The following is a 19,625-nucleotide window of genomic DNA, read 5'->3' on the forward strand; positions in this document are numbered from 1 at the left end:
ACGTAGCGAGACGCCATTGGCCGCGCTGGGAGAGGGCGCGTGCGCAGTGACTCCCAGCCAGCGGAGGTGCCAGGTGAGTCTTGGACACGGGAGAGGGCGATGGGGAACGTTGAGGTCCTGCTGTTGTACCCATTTCATCCAGGAGGGGTGGCAATGGCGGGACGCTGGATGGTAGGTTTTGGGACTGTCACCTGCGCTGCCAGAGTGCTCGGTGCCCTGGTCTGCGCCTCCCAGCCCCACCGGAACCCTTGTGTGATCGCCCTTGCCCGCGCTGGCAGCTCCCATCCTCAGGGCTTTCAGCCTCAAACCCTAGGTTCATGCTTGGTGGGGAGCTTTCACACAACCCTCCCAGCCAGCCACCCTGAAGTCTTGTTGGCTTCCCCACAAACTATCAGCTCACCGGGTAGAGCGCCCACCTTGCCATGCACGATGCACTGGGTTCGAGCCCCTCAGTACTGGGAGCACCATGGACAGCACCAGGAGAAGTTCTGTGGATAGTGGACCGGACCGGTGCGGTGCCATCTCTTTTCCCTCTGCCGATGCCACTCACCCTCTCTTAAAAACAAAACAAAACAAACAAACAAACAAAAAGCTAGATCACAGCATCAGAGAAATAACTGCAGGAATTGGGACAAGGCTGGAAAGCTAAACCTTTTTAGCTCTGCCGTTGTGCATTCTGTCATCCTGATTCTACTGCAGAACAGGAACTCTATATTGCCAAGAAGACTGCCCTGCACAGCCTAACGACACACTGCCTTCCAGAAACCCAGCGAAAAGAGCTTCCTCACCCCCCCTGCCCCACCCCCCAGTCTGTTTAAGCAGATCACTTAAGGATAGAGGAGATTGCTGCCCTGTTTGGGTCATCGCCCTCCCCGTTGCTCTAGGGCAGAGGGTGCTGCCACTGGCCATCTTGTGCCCAGGAAAGTGTAGAGTGCCAGTGTTCCCACCCTCCACTAAACCACATGGAGGTCAGAAGCCTGGACTTCCTCAGGAAAGGATAATAGAGGTGCTGATGGGTGCTCATCACAACTGCATTTGTGCACTACAACACGTGTCAGCCCTCCTGAATCTAGGAGCCAGAACTGCATTGCAGCGGTCACCTGGACACCTGCTTGAAATGTGGAGCTTCCAGCCAGCATGTGGCTTACCTAATAAAGTGCATTCCTTACCATGCTAGAAGTCCTGGGTTCAAACCTAGCACTACCTGGCAGCATGTGGCACAATGAAAATACCATGGATGGTGGAGTAGTTCTGTGATTTTTATCTGAAATCAAGAGAATTAAAAAAAAAATTAGTTATGGTCCGGGAGGTGGTGCAGTGGTAAAGCCTTGGACTTTCAATCATGAGGTCCTGAGTTCCATCCCTGGCAGCACATGTGCCAGGGTGATGTCTGGTTCTTTTTCTCTCCTTCTATCTTTCTCATAAATAAATAAAATCTTTTTTGAAAAATTAGTCATTGTTGGTATGCTTCTAAAAACCCCTTCTGTTTCATTAGTTTAATCCCCCTTGCTTAACACTATACTATTTACATAACCACTTCATTCTATTTACATAACTGCTGTTAACAAGCACCACCCTCCCTCCAGAGTATTGGTGGTTCAGTGGTAGAATTCTTGCCTGCTCCGCCCCCTCTCCTTGTCATACCCTGATTTTCACCAGTCACTTCTCTCTACCCTCTCTGCGTCGCATCCTGTTCCCACCCTACTGGGCTAGTATATTTATAAGGACAAGATTGTTTGTAGTAGTTTAGTTTAGTCTAGCTTGGTATAGATTGCGCTGCGTCCTGCATGAATAAAGAGATACTGCGTACAACCCAGCCATGAGTCCCAGGTCGTCTGTTACCCGCCCGTGAAGCCAGCCCTTCGAAAACAACAAGTCATCCCAAGAGCAGTGGAATGCATATGTATGAAGCCCAGCTGCAAGGAGAGGAAAAGAAATAGAAGAAGGAAATACAGAGGGGCCAGGCAGTGGCGCACCTGGTTAAGAGCACACACTACAGTGCACAAGGACCCAGGTTTAAGCCTCTGGTCCCCACCTGCAGGGTGAAAGCTTCATAAGTGGTGAAGCAGGGCTGCAGGTGTCACTGTCTCTATATCTCCCCCTCTCAATTTCTCTCTGTCTATCGAATTAAATAAGTAAAATTTAAAAATTGTAAAGAGGGGCGGGGGTAGATAGCATAATGGTTATGCAAAGAGACTCTCATGCCTGAGGCTCCGACGTCCCAGGTTCAGTCCCCTGCACCACCATAAGCCAGAGCTGTGCAGTGCTCTAGTATTTCTCTCTGTGTCCTACTCTGCATCTCTCTTGAAAATAAAATAAATAAAATACTTTTTTTAAAAATTGTAAAGAAAAAGAAATATAGAAAAGGGAAAACTCAATTTCCTGCTCAGGCTTAGCCTCTAAAAAGAAAAAAAAAAAGCAGAGCAACTCACATACACAGTAAAGTTTGAGATGTGCCTTTTGGAATACTTTTTTATTCCTTGACTAACCATTTATGATGATAATTATTGGTATTTAGAAAAGTCATGACATGCCTTTCTATGGTTTTTCTAAGCAAAAATGTTTTGTAACTTTTCTGACAATATTTGTGATGCTAATGGTTCTTAGAAAAGTTGTTATATAATAGAGATGTTCATTATTCCAGGTTCCCAGTGAGCAGTGCTATAAAGAGAGGCTTAGAGTAGTGAGGATAGAATTTGTGAAGGAGGGCAGCATTGGCCCAGAAGGAAGTGGGCTTAGTTAACAATTCCCAAAGGAAAGTCGGGTTTGATTGTAAAGGAGGCTCTCCAGATACAGGATGGGAGTGACTGGCCCTTCCCTGTCTACAGAGTAAACTATTGAATGATTTGAAATAGGAAAGTAACATGACTTGACTTAAGCTGTTTTGCTTTCAAGAGAAACTAATGTATTGGGTCACCATTTTTTATGGTTTCTGTTTGTTTTTGTTTTATTTTGATGTTATGCCTAGAGTCAAGCTCAGGGCCTCACATATGCTAGGCATGTACACTCTACTGCTGAGCCACCTCTTCAGCCCCTGACTTTTATGTTTTCATAAAGCCATTTTGGAGAGGCCTTGGGGGACGACTAAAAGACCAAAGGCAGTGAGACCCATTGGCAACAGGGAATGCTTGATCTAAAGCAGTAGTCACAGTTAGAGGCAAAGATGCCTGTGATGGTCATTCATTATGAAGAAAGGGTTGACGGAGGTATCTAAGAAGTCAGGACACAGATGGAAGTAGAATTGGAAGTAACTGGAGGTTAAGGAAGTTTGGGGTTGAAGATAATGAGTGATTTGGATTATTGAGCCTAGAAACTCCACTGAGAAAGGGGCCCAAAGAGCCTGTGAATATGTGGAAGAGCTCTAGAGAAAGGTCAAGGTTGGTGGCAAAGAAAGTTTATTTTCAGCTTGGAGAACTGAAGGTTTAGTAATTGTTACTGTGTTCTGTTTGATTTGTAGATGCCATTGCCGCATGAAGTTGACCATGGCAGAAGAAGAGGACTACATGTCTGATGCCTTCATTAATGTCCAGTAAGTAAATGTGCTGCCTCACACAATGACACCCATGAGGTGTGTGTAGACTCTTGATATTTTTTTTAAATTTCTTTATTAGGGGATTAGTGGTTTACAGTCGACAGTAAAATACAATAGTTTGTACATGCGTAGTAACATTTCTCAGTTTTCTACATAACAATTCAGCCCCCACTAGGTCCTCCTCTGCCATCATGTTCTAGGACCTGAGCCCTCCCCACCATCCTCACCTCAGAGTCTTTTACTTTGGTGCCACACACCAGACTCTTGTTTTTTTTTTTAATTTTTTATTTATAAAAAGGGAACATTGACAAAACCATAAGATAAGAGGGGTACAGTTTCGCACAATTCCCACCACCAGAATTCTGTATCCTATTCCCTCCCCTGATAGCTTTCCGATTCTTTAACCCTCTGGGAGTATGGACCCAGGGTCATTGTGGGATGCAGAAGGTGGAAGGTCTGGCTTCTGTAATTGCTTCCCCGCTGAACATGGGCATTGACAGGTCAGTCCATACTCCCAGCCTCAGACTCTTGATTTTTAAAAGTGGGGTTGGAAAGTTACCCGTTCTTGTTTGTCATGTTGCCCTGAGGCTTCACACATGTGAGTCCTGGACCATCTTTTTAATTTTTATTTTACATAGAGGAAGGAGAAAGGCAAGATATAACTGTACTGTTTCAACATCCATGGGGCTCCAAAGAACCTCTGGCCTCATGCATGGTATGGTACACAGTCTCATAGGTGAGCTGTTGTCTCCCAGACTTGAAAAGTTAGTCTTACTGTTCTATGACAACATCCCTACATGTCCATACAAAGATACTAGGAGTGTCTTTACATTTGGCTTTTACTTATTTGTTTTGAGGTGGGGCCACTCCCAGTGTGACTTTTTTTTTTTCTTAATTCAAGTAGAGAGAGGGAGAGATATCACAGTATCAGAAAATTCTCCAGTAATGTGGCATTTCCCATGTGGTGCTGAGGCTCAAACCCAGGCTGCCCACATGGCAAAACATACATCCTGCTGTGTCTCTCCAGCTCCACTCTTTCTGTTTAACACTGAGCATTTGACTTCTTCTGCCTTTGAACCTTTTTATTCCTGTCTTCCAAAGAAATCAACTTTATTTATTTATTTTTAGACAGAGAGGTTGAGAAAATTAGTGGAAGAGACCACAACAACAAAGTTTCCTTCTTGCAGTGGAGGCCAGGCTTGAACCTGAAGTGCACACATGGCAAAGCAGTGCACTAATCAAGTGAGCTATTTCACTGGCCCTGCTGGGGTGGTGGGCTTGAACCCAGTCCCTTTCACGCTGTAACCTGTGTGCTCAACCAGGGCCACCACCCAGGCCCCCTCTTCTCATTGTCTCTTTAGCTACTATCCAGTTTGGCTCTTTATCACTGACTACATCCTAGAAAAATCAATCTAAACTTCCTATTTCTAGTTTCTTGAATTCATACTTCCTTTAGTTTCCTCCAGTCTTGTACCAGCTTGCACCACTTTTAATAAAACACAGTCTCAGAGGTTCTTGTTTACATTCAAATATTAATGGTAGGAAAGATCGCTTTAGAAGTAAATCTAAAATACTGAGTAGTCTCAAGTGGGAAAGTAACAAAGCTATGAGAAGGGCTCAGAGTCTCTTCTAAAATAGCCTTTTCCCTTCATCTTCAGAGAAGATGTGAGACCAGGCTTGCCCATGCTAAGGCAGATCCGAGAAGCCCGTCGAAAGGAAGAAAAGCAGCAGGAAGCTAATTTGAAAAACAGACGGAAGAGTTTAAAAGAAGAAGAACAAGAAAGACGGGATATTGGGTTGAAGAATGCTCTGGGCTGTGAAAACAAAGGGTTTGCTCTGCTCCAAAAGATGGGATATAAAAGTGGCCAGGCTCTTGGCAAGAGTGGTAAGTCACACCTGGAAAGAACCTTTCCTTGCTATCAAAGGGAGGTAGTGACACATCCCAGAGGTGGCTCATCCATCTTTACCCATCAGCACAGAAGTGAAAGGCTCCTTAGTTTCTTCGGTGCTGACGACTCAAAGGTGGAACTTAAGAAACAAGGACAGAAAGGGAGAACACAAAGTAAAACCTGGATTGGGTATGGCGCATGGCAGCAAAACAGAGGCCTCTGGGAAGAAGAGGAAGGGAGCAGGTGGAGAGGTCTTGGGGGTCCTCGGTAGAAAAGGAGCCAGACTGAGGGTGACAGTCATCTCCAAACACTTATCATGGGGAGATGAGAGACTGTATTCATGTGTTAGCAACTGTCCTATAAATCACTAAACCCTCAATAAAATGAAGAAAAGAATCTCTAAACTCCTTTGTGTTTTATTCTTTTTTTGTTTTCCACAGGTGATGGTATTGTTGAGCCAATTCCCCTCAATCTCAAGACGGGTATGTAATTATTTTCAGCATGTTTATCAGTCAAAATAATCATATATGCTTAGATGAAACATTTATTTGCTTACTAGCTTATTTATGGTTGTGCATCACAAGTCTTACCTTGGGAATCCCCCAATCAAATTTGTGCTAACTAAACTTCAAAATATTTCATTAATTTTTTTTTTGAGTCAACCTTTTATATGGCAAGTAAAAGTTGAGTTTAAGTGACTGTAAATAAAATCACAAGAGGAAACATCCCCTTGCCAGCAAATTAGCTTGCTTAGTGCACTCCTTTGCCATTTGCATGACCCAGGGTTTGTTTGTTTTTGTTTTGTCTTTTAGTGATTGTTTTTTAATATTGATTTACAAAATTATGAGACAACAGGAGGCAGAGTTCCACACTGTTCCTACCACCAGAGTTCTGAATCCCCATTCCCTCCATTGGAAACTGCATTAGTTCTCCAAAGATCACAGCTATGGGTTGACTATTTTTATAACTATCTATATTTACATATATTTGCCTATTTTTTTCCCTATGGTTCTACCTTCCTTTCTAAGTCACATCTACACCTATTGCTACTTTTTTAAAAGTTTTTATTTATAAAATGGAAACACTGACAAGACCATAGGATAAGAGGGGGACAGTTCCACGCAGTTCCTGCCACCAGAACTCCATATCCCACTCCCTCCCCTGATAGCTTTCCTATTCTTTTTTTTTTTTTTAATATTTATTTATTCCTGTTTGTTGCCCTTGTTGTTTTATTGTTGTAGTTACACTATTATTGTTGTTGTCGTTGCTGGATAGGACAGAGAGAAATAGAGAGAGATGGGAAAGACAGGGAGAGAGAAAGATAAGACACCTACAGACCTGCTTCTCCGCCTGTGAAGCGACTCCCCTGCAGGTGGGAGCTGGGGGCTTGAACCAGGATCCTTACGCCAGTCCTTGCACTTTGAGCTTTCCTATTCTTTAACCCTCTGGGAGCATGAACCCAGGGACATTATATGGGGTGTAGAAGGTGGAAAGTCTGGCTTCTGTAATTGCTTCCCCGCTCAACATGAGATTTAACAGGTCCATCCATACTTCCAGCCTGTCTCTCTTTTTTCCTAGGGGCAGGGATCTGGGGAGTTGGGGCTCCAGGACACATTGGTGGGGTCGTCCCAGGGAAGTCCAGTTGGCAACATGTTACCATCTGGAACCTGGTGACTAGAAATCCTGCCCTCAATACACTCCCAGCGTTCAAGCCAGCTGCTACTTTGCAGAGAGGAAGTCAGGAGTTGTAGTCACACCGCCATCTTGCCCCCCCCCCCCCCGCTGGTACTTCTTTATTTTTTTTATATTTTTTAATATTTATTTATTTATTTTCCCTTTTGTTGCTCTTGTTTTTTTTTAAATTATTGTTGTAGTTATTATTGTTGTTATTGATGTGGTCGTTAAGATAAGACAGAGAGAAGAGGAGAGAGGAGGGGAAGACAGAGGGGGAGAGAAAGATAGACACACCTGTAGACCTGCTTCACCGCCTGTGAAGGAACTCCTCTGCAGGTGGGGAGCCAGGGACTTGAACCGGCATCCTTACGAACCCATCCTTGAGCTTTGCGCCACGTGCGCTTAATCCACTGTACTACCACCCTACTCCCCCATTGCTACTTCTTAATGTCCTTTTTTTCCTCTTCTCTCTCTGGCACAACCAGTTTAAGCCCATTCCCTGCTGTATTGAAGGAAGCTTTAGTGACCTCCCTCACCCCCACCTCTTTATTTAAAAAAAAAAATCTATAGTATTTTTTCTGTCTTATCAAATAATATTGGTGATTTTTCTCAAATTTGAGTTACCGTTAGTTTCAAAAACTATTAAGTTACCATGTTCAAAACATAAGTCAGGGGCTAGAAAGATAGCAAAATGGTTATGCAAAAAGTCTTTCCTGCCTGAGACTCTGAAGTCCCAGGTTCAATCCCCAGTACCCCCATAAGCCAGAGCTGAGCAGTGCTCTGATATTAAAAAAAAGAAAGAAAAAATGTGTAAGTCAGCACATTTCTCATCAGAGTTTTCTGTCTTGAACAGGGAAAAGTGGCATTGGCCATGAGGCATTATTAAAGCGGAAGGCAGAGGAAAAGCTAGAAAGCTACAGAAGAAAGATCCACATGAAAAAGCAAGCAGAGGAAGAGGCAGCAGAGCAATTCCGGTAAGGCTGGGTCAGAGCTGGATTGGGGTTTCACTTCCTCCTTCCTTCCTTCCTTCCTTCCTTCCTTCCTTCCTTCCTTCCTTCCTTTCTTTTTCTTTCTTTGGCATGTTTCCCAGTACTTGATTATGAAAACTGGCTAAAGCTTTCACCATATGATTTCCCCCCCCCTTACCAATTAGGATGCGATTGAAGACAAAACAAGATGAAATGAAGCTCGAGGGGGATCTTAGGAGAAGCCAGCGAGCCTGTCAGCAGCTGGATACCCAGAAGGTGAGTCTTTCACCTGTGGTCAGTTTGGGATCGGCCCTCGGCACCAGTGTAATTTGTTGTGTATTTATTCGGTTGTCCAAAAATGTGGGTCTTATGTGGGGTTGAGCATGGACAGTAAATACAATAGTTTGTACATACAAAACATTTCCCAGTTTTCCATATAACAATACAACACCCACTAAGTCTTCTGTCATCCTTTTTGGACCTGAATTGTAAAAAGGAATGTTTCTCAAAAAAGAACTGAGAGTATAGCTCAGTGGTAGAGTACATGCCTTGCTTGATTCCAAATATCCATCACATTAAAAACAAATTTCTTGGACATTTATAAAATGAGTCTCATATGTAGATAAGACTCCTGGATGCAGTCTCTCACTGTCTGAATTCCCTAGCACTTTTTTTTAAAATTTTTATTTATAAAATGGAAATATTGACAAGACTATAGGATAGGAGAGGTACAATTCCACATATTTCCCACCACCAGGACGCCATATCCCCTCCCCTCCCCTGATAGCTTCCCTATTCTTTATCCCTCTAGGAGTTTGGACCCAGGATCATTATGGGTGCAGAAGGTGGAAACTCTGGTTTCTGTAATTGCTTCCCCACTGAACATCGGTGTTGATAGTTTGATCCATACTCCCAGCCTGTCTCTCTTTTTCCCTAGTGGGGCAGGTATCTGGGGAAGCGGGGTTCCAGGACACATTGGTGGAGTAGTTTGCCCAGGGAAGTGAGGTTGGTATCATGGTAGCATCTGGAACCTGGTGGCTGAAAAAGAGTTAAGGTATAAAGCAGAACAAATTGTTGGCTACTCATCAACCTAAAGGCAAGAATATTGCAGATGAAGATTTGGGACGGGGGGAGGAGGTCTTCGTTTTGAAAAAGCTAGTAGGTCTATTTTAGGTATATTCCAGAGGGCCCATGACTTTACTAGTTTTTTCCTGAGTCTGACAGATAACATGCGGGTGACCTAAATAATTGTCTGGGGATATGGTATCATAGTTGGAAAAAGGACTAGAAAGCTGGATCAGGGAAGATAGTAGCCCCCAAATATGGGAAAAGCATATGAATATTATTAACTGTAAGCCCCATCGATTTGATCTGGGGCCCATATTCAACACAGGAGCCTATGTAACCTCTGCATCCCTGTAGGTCTGAACTAGCATTCTAGGTCATGGCTAGGAACATTCCAGGCTGCACTAATTTCAGGACCCATCATCCTCAGGTGGTAGGTCCAACGTCCAACGTCCCTTTGGAGGATGGAACATTCCCTGCTCTTGTTGATTCACATTGCGGGCAAGATCCTGTAGGGGCCACGAAATAGTCCATTGTGTCGTTCTTGATGGAGCCTAGCACTTCGTAGCTGATGTGTATTGTTGTATCTGCACGGCTGGTCTTCCCTAGAAAACTGTCAGCAAGTCAGAGACAGTGTTTGATCCGAGCTGTGCATTCCCTAGTTCATAGTACAGTACTTTTCTCCCTCCAAGGAGCACTCCATCAAGGCTTAAGTGAAATTGTGAGCTTATATTGGTGAGAATTTACTTGTGATTTTTCCCCAAACAAATCACTTGATTGAGGAAATTGTGATATATAAGACTATTGCTGCCAAGGGATATGTTCTCACATCTCCCCCAAAATAGGTGTCCGCTTACCCTCCACCAAAGTGCCCCTTCCTCCACCATAGTAAACTGAGTCCCCATCCTCTGTCACTCCCACCCCTCCACCTTCCCCTTTAGAGTCCTTGGATAAGTTGCAATAGACCACAGTTGATTCATGTTCCACCCTGTGTTTTCTCTTGCTTTGTTTCTTTTCTTTTTTTATTAGTTATTTAATAATGATCGACAAGATCATAGGATAAGAGGGATACAGGTCCCACCACCAGAGTTCTATATCCCATCCCCTCTGTGCTTTATTTCTTCACACCTGCGTGTGAGTGAGGTTGTCTGCTGTTTGTCCTTCCCCTTCTGGTTTAACACTTGTGATGCTTTATGTTCAGCTGGGTCTGTGTCTACATTTCCAGAATATTCAAGTTCCCCGGGAGCCATGGTACTGGTTGAAACTTGAAGAGGAGAATGAAGAAGAAGAGGAGGAGGAAGAAAAAGAGCAAGACGAAGATGAATGCGATGATTTAGGGGTATGTTTCAACTGAGTTCCCACGCAGGAGGCTGGGCATCTCAGCTGGAGCCCTGGGTGCTGAGAGGGCTGCCTGTGGTTGGAAGGTGCCCAGTAGTAACCCTGCCTCCATCCTCCAGCTGCCAGCTCCGCTGCTGTGTTCCACGACCCAGTGTCCCCCCACACACAGATGTCCCACATGGGAGAAAATCAACCCTGACTAAGAACCACAGCTTGATGGGATTATTTTATTAACCTAAATTAGAATGCCATATTTTTTTCTCTTTAACTTCAATTCACCTGCTCACTTCAGTTGCAATTTGGATGATGCAAATGTGATTTTTCCCCCCACTCTGTTTCTTGCTAAGCTTCTGGAAATGGTTCTACTAAACACCTCTTATTTTTAAAAGTTAATTGGGGGATGAAATCTTTGATAAAGGGAGATACCATTCACCTTCAATCCATCTGGGAAGGGAGACTACTTTTTTTTTTATTTCTTTATTGGGAGATTAATGTTTTACAGTCAACAGTAAATACAATAGTTTGTACCTGCATAACATTTCTCAGTTTTCCACATAATAATACAACTCCCACTAGGTCCTCTGTCATCCTTTTCCAGGACCTGTACTCTCCTCCCCTACCCCCAGTCCACCAAGGTAGACTACTTTCTAATCAAAGGCGTCTTTAAAGTATGTTTATTATCTTAGTGCCAGTCAAAAATCTACTTTCTGAATATGGACAGGTAGTCTCTGGTCTGTCTGGAAAATGTGTAAATGTCAGAGTACCTGATATGTCAGTTTATATCCCACCCTTGACAGCCCTCCTAGCAGGCTGAGAGTACAAAAGATGTATTGGCTACTTCAGCAGGATGCAAGAGAGCAGGAAGCCGAGATTCTGTTCAGTTTAAACAATTCATGTCTTGTATTCTACCTCTAGGTTCTGGAAAAATTACAAATATTGACCGGCTACTTAAGAGGAGAACATTTATACTGTATTTGGTGTGGAACAGCCTATGAAGGTAAGAAGATAGACTGCTAGAAAACATTGACTACTCTTAGATTATCTAATAAAAATCGCATATCACAGACCATGGATATGTCTTATATTCTATCTAAATGGCAATGTTGTAAAGAAATAATGAACATAGAAATAACTGATGCATGTGAAAGTTGCTTTTAACTTTTTAAAACCTGACTGTATAGGAGAAAGTTTTCAGTCTAATTGCCAGAGACTGCTCAGCTCTGGGTTATGATGGTGTGGGCGACTGAACCTTGGAATTTGGAGCCTTGAGCATGAGAGTCTTTTTGCATAACCATTATGCTATCTCCTCCCCTGTCCTAACTTTTTTTTCACACTTTATTTATTTATTTATTTTTTGCCTACAGGGTTATTGCTGGGGCTCAGTGCCTGTACTATGAATCCACTGCTCCTGGAGGCCTTTTTTTTTTTCTTCCCATTTTGTTGTCTTTGTTGTTGCCCTTGTTGTTGTTGTTATTGCTACTGTTGCCATTGATGTTATTGTTGTTGGGTAGGACAGAGAGAAATCGATAGGGGAAGGGGAGACAGAGAGGGGACAAGAAAGATAGACACCTGCAGGCCTGCTTCACCGCTTGTGAAGTGAACCCCCCTGCAGGTGGGGGGCCAGGGCCTCAAACTGGGATCTTTATGCCGGTCCTTGTGCTTTGCACCAGGTGCACTTAACCCACTGCGCTACCACCTAATTCCCACACTTTATTTATTTATTTATTTTCCCTTTTGTTGCCCTTGTTGTTTTTTATTGTTGTAGTTATTATTGTTGTTGTTTATTGATGTCATCATTGTTAGATAGGACAGAGAGAAACGGAGAGAGGAGGGGAAGACAGAGAGGGGGAGAGAAAGATAGACACCTGCAGACCTGCTTCACCACCTGTGAAGTGACTACCCTGCAGGTGGGGAGGCAGGGGCTTGAACCAGGATCCTTATGCCGGTCCTTGGACTTCGTACCACGTGTGCTTAACCTGCTGCACTATCGCCTGACTCCCCACACTGTACTTTTAAAGCTTCATTCTTCCTGTGCAACTGAAAGATATGTTAAATTTTAGGACTAATTTTTATATAGTTAGGTAGAATATTGTTGCTGAATCATAAGAATCTTTTTCATTGGTCTTGTTTTGTTTTGTTTTTATTTTTAAAAAAATTTTTAGAAGGAAAGAAATGGCTTAAAGCTTGCTAACTGTTCTGCGTGTTCTTTTCCTTCTAGCTGTTTGTCCAAGCTTGCTTCACTAGTACATTCCACGCCTTATACCTGAGAAGCTTGCTTCACTAGTACATTCCACGCCTTATACCTGAGAAGCTTGCTTCACTAGTACAGTCCACGCCTTATACCTGAGAAGCTTGCTTCACTAGTACAGTCCACGCCTTATACCTGAGAAGCTTGCTTCACTAGTACAGTCCACGCCTTATACCTGAGAAGCTTGCTTCACTAGTACAGTCCACGCCTTATACCTGAGAAGCTTGCTTCACTAGTACAGTCCACGCCTTATACCTGAGAAGCTTGCTTCACTAGTACAGTCCACGCCTTATACCTGAGAAGCTTGCTTCACTAGTACAGTCCACGCCTTATACCTGAGAAGCTTGCTTCACTAGTACAGTCCACGCCTTATACCTGAGAAGCTTGCTTCACTAGTACAGTCCACGCCTTATACCTGAGAAGCTTGCTTCACTAGTACAGTCCACGCCTTATACCTGAGAAGCTTGCTTCACTAGTACAGTCCACGCCTTATACCTGAGAAGCTTGCTTCACTAGTACATTCCACGCCTTATACCTGAGAAGCTTGCTTCACTAGTACATTCCATGCCTTATACTTGAGAGTGAAGAATGCTTGATTATTGTTGTTTTTCTTTTCTCCTCATTTGTTTAAAACTGTGTTGCAAATAAAATAGTTCAAAATACATGTCATGTTGACATAATTTTCTATCAATAGAAGAGTTTACTATGAAAGTTGTATTTATTTTTTTTCTTTTGTCCCATGTGTTACAGATAAAGATGACCTATCTTCAAATTGCCCGGGACCAACCTCTGCAGATCATGATGATTAAGAGGATTCTCAATATAGTAGAAACTGGAGAGATGTCACTTCCTAAGGAAAATTAAGTTAAAAGCCCCAGCTTTCTTGACACCAGTAAATAGACAGATTCTTTATATCATGGTGTGTGTGTGTGTGTGTGTTATAATTTAAAAGTTCCTCATGTATTTTACTCCTTTTATTTTTATTTTGGGATGCAGGGGTGACACCTCAGCATTGGCACTTCTCCATGGTGCCATGAACCCCCAGTGCGCTACACTACCAGGGCTTAAACCTGGACCAGTAAGCTATCTTACTGGCACCTACTCCTTTCTTTCTCCCTCCCTCCCTCCCTCTCTGCCTTCTTTCCTTCCTTCCCTCCCTTCCTTTCCTTCCTTTCCTTCCTTCCCTCTTCTCTTCTCTTTCTTCCTTTGTGTGTATGTGAGAGCTGAAGAGAAAGCACTATTCTGCCATTTTATATGAAGCCGGGAACTGAATGCAGGACCCCACAAACACAAAATGTGTGTTCTTAAGACTCCTCTTTGTTGAGAGGGAACCATGAGAACCCTGAAAGCTTGACTTCACACTTCTCCTTCCCAAGGAGCAGCAAGTCCCTGCCATATAAGCATGAGGAGGTAGAGAAAGTACTCCCCTCAGTAAGGCAGTTGTCACATCACTGTTCTACCAACACTAGTTATCTCTAAACAGTTTTAGAGACAAAATAATGATCACACTTCCAGTATAATTCTGAGTTTTCAGGGCAATGTATATATCGTTTGTGACTTACTGCAAGTGTCAGTGAAAGAAACTTAAGCATTAGGAAGACTGTTAAGCATATGATTCAACTACTCATTGAATTGGGGAACCCCTTGACACTGTTATTCTCTTGAGTATAAGTATATGTATGTATAATATTGAAGTTGATATGATTGGCTACTCTTGTTTAGTATTTAACTTTTTCTTTCAAGAGAATAATAAAATTGCTAATGAATTGAAACAAAGGTGTACTATTTCTCTTGCAATTAGATCTTTTCCTGTCATTATTTAAACCAACATTTAGTCAGTCTTAAAGGTGATCTCCTATAGAAAAATAAAAAAGGTGGGTGGTGGCACACCTGGTGGAGTGCCTATGTTACAAAGTGCCTGTGTTACCCAGGCTCTAGACCCCAGTCCTCACCTGCAGGGGGAAAGCTTTGCAAATGGTGTGTCTCCCTCTTTGTCTTCTCCCCCTTCCCTCTCTATTCCTGACTGTCTCTGTCTAATAAATATAATTTTAAAAAATTAAAATAAAAAAATAAGTGCTCCTTTTGCAGCACTTTGGAGTATTTAAAATCAGCGGTCTGAGAGTGAGATCATCCCATATTCATCCTTCTGTTTCTAACTTATTTCACTCAACATGATTTTTTTCAAAGTCCATCCAAGATCAGCTGAAAATGGTGAAGTCACTATTTTTTACAGCTGAGTAGTATTCCATTGTGTATATATACCACAACTTGCTCAGCCACTCATCTGTTGGACATTGTTATATGGGAAACTGGGGAATGTTAAGCATGTACAAACTATTGTACTTACTGTTGAATGTAAAACATTAATTCCCCAATAATAAATAAATAAATAAATAAATAAACAAACAAAAAATCAGCGGTCTACTAGGTTATGGAAACTGCAGTCAAAGCTCGACTTAACCTAAATGGCTGACACGTGACATGGGCAACTAACTCTCTGCCATCAGTCAGTTTCCCAGTCATCGGCTTCCACAACATGGCAGATCTCAGGACAAGAAAAGCAGAATGGTGAGTTGAGAGAGCAGGTGACCAAGAACTGTTTCCACCAATGATTTGCTTAAATCATATTCAATTCTCGAAAGCACCTAAGGTTACGTTGTATGCTAATGACATCTGTTCATCACACCCATGTGGCCCAGCCTTCCTCTGTTTTTATTTAATTTTTTAAATTATTTTTCTAATTTTTATATAACAGAATTACATGTCGACAGGGGTTTGAATCCACACCATTCCCACCACCAGTGTTCTGAATTTTTACTCTCCCCACTGCAATCCACCACAGTTCCCCTAAAGTTGTAGACATGGGCCAACCATCTTTACAACTATCTGTCCACATTTATACATAGTTACCCCTTATTTTTCTAATTCAATCCTCTCTTTCCTTCTTTTCCCTCACCACCCAATGGCCTAGAGTATTTTGAATATATTTGCGAACAATCCTGACAGTATGGGAATGACCTTGAACATATAACATATAGGTGGCCCACACTTCCATGTGTCAAGTCAGAATGGACCTGCCTGCCTTTGAGGGAGGGTGCCACTCTGTCTTTCCGATCTTCAAGGTGAACAACAACTTAACGTTTTTCCTGTCAGTGTTAATGGCTACGTAACTAAACAGTAATGAAAACAAAGAAAAGCAAACCATTGAAAGTTGGTTTTTGTATTTAATTTTTTTATTATTTATTTTCTCTTGCCCTTGTTTTATTGCTGTTGTAGTTATTATTTTTTATATTTATTTTATTTATTTATTCCCTTTTGTTGCCCTTGTTGGTTGTAGTTATTATTGCTGCTGTTGATGTCATTGTTGGATAGGACAGAGAGAAATGGAGAGAGGAGGGGAAGACGGGAAGAGAAAGAGAGACACCTGCAGACCTGCTTCACCCCTTGTGAAGTGACCTCCCCCTGCAAGTGAGGAGCCAGGACTCGAACCAGGATCCTTATGCTGGTCCTTGTAGTTCGCACCACGTGTGCTACCACCCAACCCCCTGAAAGTTGTTTTTTAATTTACCTTGAAGTATTGCATGAAATTTCAAACACATTTTTATAAGTACTGTCCTTTATTTTTCTTATATTGTACTGTATATTTTCAGTCTATTTGGAATTTCTACAGTTTTATTTTCCTAATTATAAATTTCTAATACAAGAGCTTGTAAAAATTCAAAATAAATAGATTTGAATGTACCAAATTGGCTTACTTACACACCATTAAAAGTGACTTACCGGGAGTTGGGCTGTAGTGCAGTGAGTTAAATGCAGGTGGTGCAAAACACAAGAACCAGAGTAAAGATCCTGGTTTGAGCTCCCAGCTCCCCACCTGCAGGGGAGTCACTTCACAGGCGGTGAAGCAGGTCTGCAGGTGTCTATCTTTGTCTCCCCCTCTCTGTCTTCCCCTCCTCCCTCCATTTCTCTCTGTCCTAGCCAACAACGATGACATCAATAACTACAACAATAAAACAACAAAAGAGAATAAATAAATATATAAAAAGTGACTTACCAAACAGCTAACTGTTGAAACAGCTAAACTGTTGAAAGTGTGCTCTACTATTTAATGCTAGACACATTTTGTAAGATAAAATAAGTGAAATTCCTAACAATGAACATAACTTTGATGTGTGAAGTTTTGACGAAGAGGCTACAATATAATCCTGCGTTGTTAGTCCTAGTTCAATGCTCAAGAAAAAAAAAAAAAACTATTCAGATAAAAGGTGTGCAGAAGCATTCATAGGGTTATATAATAGCCAAAATTGGAAACAAGTCTATCAACTGATGAACAAATAAAACCTAATATGTTGATACAGTAGAAATTACTTGGCAAAAAAAATAAAATTTACGAAAAAGGAATGAAGTACTGGGAGGGCTGAGAGGTGGTGCACCCTGTTGAATGCGCTCATTTCCATGCGTATGGACCTGGGTTCAAACCTCCCTCCTCACCTGCAGGAGGCGAGCAACATAAGCAGTGCAGCAGGGGTCTAGGGGCCTTTATCTATCTCCCCTCCCCTGTTAGTCTGTCCTATCCAAAAAAAAAAAAAAAACAAAGGCCATCAGTAGCGGTAGACTTGTAGTCAGTCCCCAGCCACTGCCCTGCCCTGCAGCAACATGACTCCCTTCGTAGCGTTTGCTAGATTAGGTGCAAAATCAACTCAAGATGGAAAGTACTAATGCACTTTAAGGAAAAGAAAATTCAGCTGGGAAAATAGCTCACTTAGATAGTGTGGCCATTTGTCATACCTTCAACATAGGTGCAAGCCCAGCACTCATTACAGCAAAATAAGCATCGGTGCTGTAGTTTCTCTTTCTCTCTCTGTCAGTCTTTAAAAAAAATTAGTTGGGGCCAGGTGGTGGCACGCCTGGTTAAGTACACATTACAGTGTGCAAGGACCTGGGTTCAAGCCCCTGGTCCCCACCTGCAGGGGGAAAGCTTCATGAAAGGTGAAGCAGGGCTGCAGGTGTCTGTCTCTCTCTCCCTCTCTATCACCCCCTTCCCTCTTGATATCTGGCTCTCTATCCAATAAATAAAGATAATTTTAAAAAATCTTTAAAAAACAAAACAAATAAAATTAGTTAACTGTATCCAGTTTGTATCCTAGATATTGAATGCAAAGTAAAGCTTTGAAATTCACTTCCTCAGTCATTTTCTTCCCCCAGAGAGAACTACTACTGCTATCATGAGCTGTAGAGTAGCTTCTCTGTCAGCAGATGGGATGGTGTTTGGACCACAAATGGGACGATGGTCCTTTACATAGTTTAGGAGTGCAGTAGGCTGTGCCATCTGTGAGGATGTCACACACTAGAAAGGAGAGTAACGGGGGCAGGTGGTAGTGCAGCAGGTTAAGCACACAAGGTGCGAAGAGCAAAGACCCACACAAGAATCCCAGTTTGAGCCCCCGGCTCCCTACCTGTGGGGTAAGAGGGGGGTCGCTTCACAAGCAGTGAAGCAGGTCTGCAGGTGTCTATCTTTTTCTTCCCCTCTGTCTTCCCCTCCTCTTTCAACATGTATGTGTTCTATTCAATAACAACAACTAAATGGGAAAAAAATGGCCTCCAGGAGCAGTGGATTCTTAGTTCAGGAATTGAGCCCCACTGATAATCCTGGAGGTGAGAGAAAGAGAAGAGGAGAGGAGAGGAGAGGGGAGGGGAGGGGAGGGGAGGGGAGGGGAGGGGAGGGGAGGGGAGAGGAGAGGAGAGGAGAGGAGAGGAGAGGAGAGGAGAGGAGAGGAGAGGAGAGGAGAGGAGAGGAGAGGAGAGGAGAGGAGAGGAGAGAAAAAAAGAGTGGGGGAGAGAAGAGTAACATCAAATGCTGGAAAGGTTGTGGAGGCAAAGGAAACCTCCCGTACTGCTGATGGGAATGTAAATTTAACCCCTATGGAAAGCATTCTGGAGAATTCTGAGAAGGCTTGAAATGGACCTTCCCTATGACCCTGCAATTCCTCTCCTGGGGATATATCCTAAGGAACCAAAACATACCCATCCAGAAAGATCTGTGTATTCATAGCAGCACAATTTGTAATAGCCAAAACCTGGAAACAACTTAAGTATCCAACAACAAATGAGTGGTTGAGAAAGTCGTAGTATATATACATAATGGAATACTACTCGGCTATTAAAAATGGTGAATTCACCTTCTTCACCTCATCTTGGATGGAGCTTAAAGGAATCATATTAAATGAGATAAGCTAAAAAGAGGATGAATATGGGATGATCTCACTGAGACAGAAGTTGAGAAATAAGAACAGAAGAGGAAACAAAAAGCGGAACTTGGACAGGGTTTGGCATATTGCACCAAAGTAAAGGGCTCTGGGGTAGCAGAAGGGGGCTTTCAGGTCTTGATGCAAAATGATGGAGGACCCTAGGTGGGGGGTGGGCAAAAAAGTTTTGCAGAAAACTGAGAAATTTTACATATGTACCAACAATAGTATTTACTGTAAACCATTGGTCCCAATTAAAGAAATAAATTAAAATTTTTTTAAACAAAACAGAGAGGGGCAGGGTGGTGGCAAACTTGGTTACGTGCACATAGTACGAAGTGCAAGGACCCACTCAAGGATTCAAGTTCGAGCCTCTGCTCCCCACCTGCAGGCAGGTTGCTTCACAAGCAGCAAAGCAGGTTTGCAGGTGTCTCTCTCTCTTTCTCCCTCTATATCTTTCCCTCCTCTCTCAATTTGTCTCTATACTATCCAATAAAAAGAGAGAAAAATGGCCACCAGGAACAGTGCATTTGTAGTGCCCACACCAAACCCCATTGATAACCCTGTAGGCAAAAAAAAAAAGAGGACAGATAAGGAGAGGAGAGACATCAAAGGACCAGAACTTCCCTTGATTCCTTGGTACTCCCATGTGGTACCTGGGCTCAA

At 42.7% G+C, this 19,625-nt stretch overlaps 1 protein-coding gene across 2 annotated transcripts; it reads left to right on the forward strand.

Annotated features, from left to right (window-relative positions):
- The first annotated feature begins 19 nt into the window (after positions 1 to 19).
- Positions 20 to 14,567, forward strand: GPATCH11 (G-patch domain containing 11). Of its 2 annotated transcripts, none has more exons than XM_060186915.1 (9): positions 20 to 73; positions 3,458 to 3,529; positions 5,191 to 5,417; positions 5,862 to 5,903; positions 7,949 to 8,069; positions 8,249 to 8,339; positions 10,330 to 10,467; positions 11,382 to 11,463; positions 13,465 to 14,567. In XM_060186915.1, exons 2-9 carry the CDS (start codon positions 3,471 to 3,473, stop codon positions 13,521 to 13,523), a joined length of 819 nt encoding a protein of 272 aa, XP_060042898.1. In that variant the 5' UTR covers positions 20 to 73; positions 3,458 to 3,470; the 3' UTR covers positions 13,524 to 14,567. The 2 variants fall into 2 exon arrangements, with proteins under 2 accessions (XP_060042898.1, XP_007521077.1); XM_007521015.3 differs by having other exon boundaries at positions 10,354 to 10,467.
- Positions 14,568 to 19,625: the final 5,058 nt, after the last annotated feature.

The sequence above is a fragment of the Erinaceus europaeus genome, chromosome 3, assembly GCF_950295315.1.
Source record: "Erinaceus europaeus chromosome 3, mEriEur2.1, whole genome shotgun sequence".
In the NCBI taxonomy this organism is placed as follows: Eukaryota; Metazoa; Chordata; class Mammalia; order Eulipotyphla; family Erinaceidae; genus Erinaceus; species Erinaceus europaeus.

Excerpts from the sequence above, each read along its gene's own strand:
- GPATCH11 (XM_060186915.1), top strand. The coding sequence starts at position 3,471 with ATGAAGTTGACCATGGCAGAAGAAGAGGACTACATGTCTGATGCCTTC. Across the intron at positions 8,340-10,329 it reads AGCAGCTGGATACCCAGAAG|CTGGGTCTGTGTCTACATTT; the intron begins GTGAGTCTTTCA and ends CTTTATGTTCAG. Across the intron at positions 11,464-13,464 it reads GTGTGGAACAGCCTATGAAG|ATAAAGATGACCTATCTTCA; the intron begins GTAAGAAGATAG and ends CATGTGTTACAG.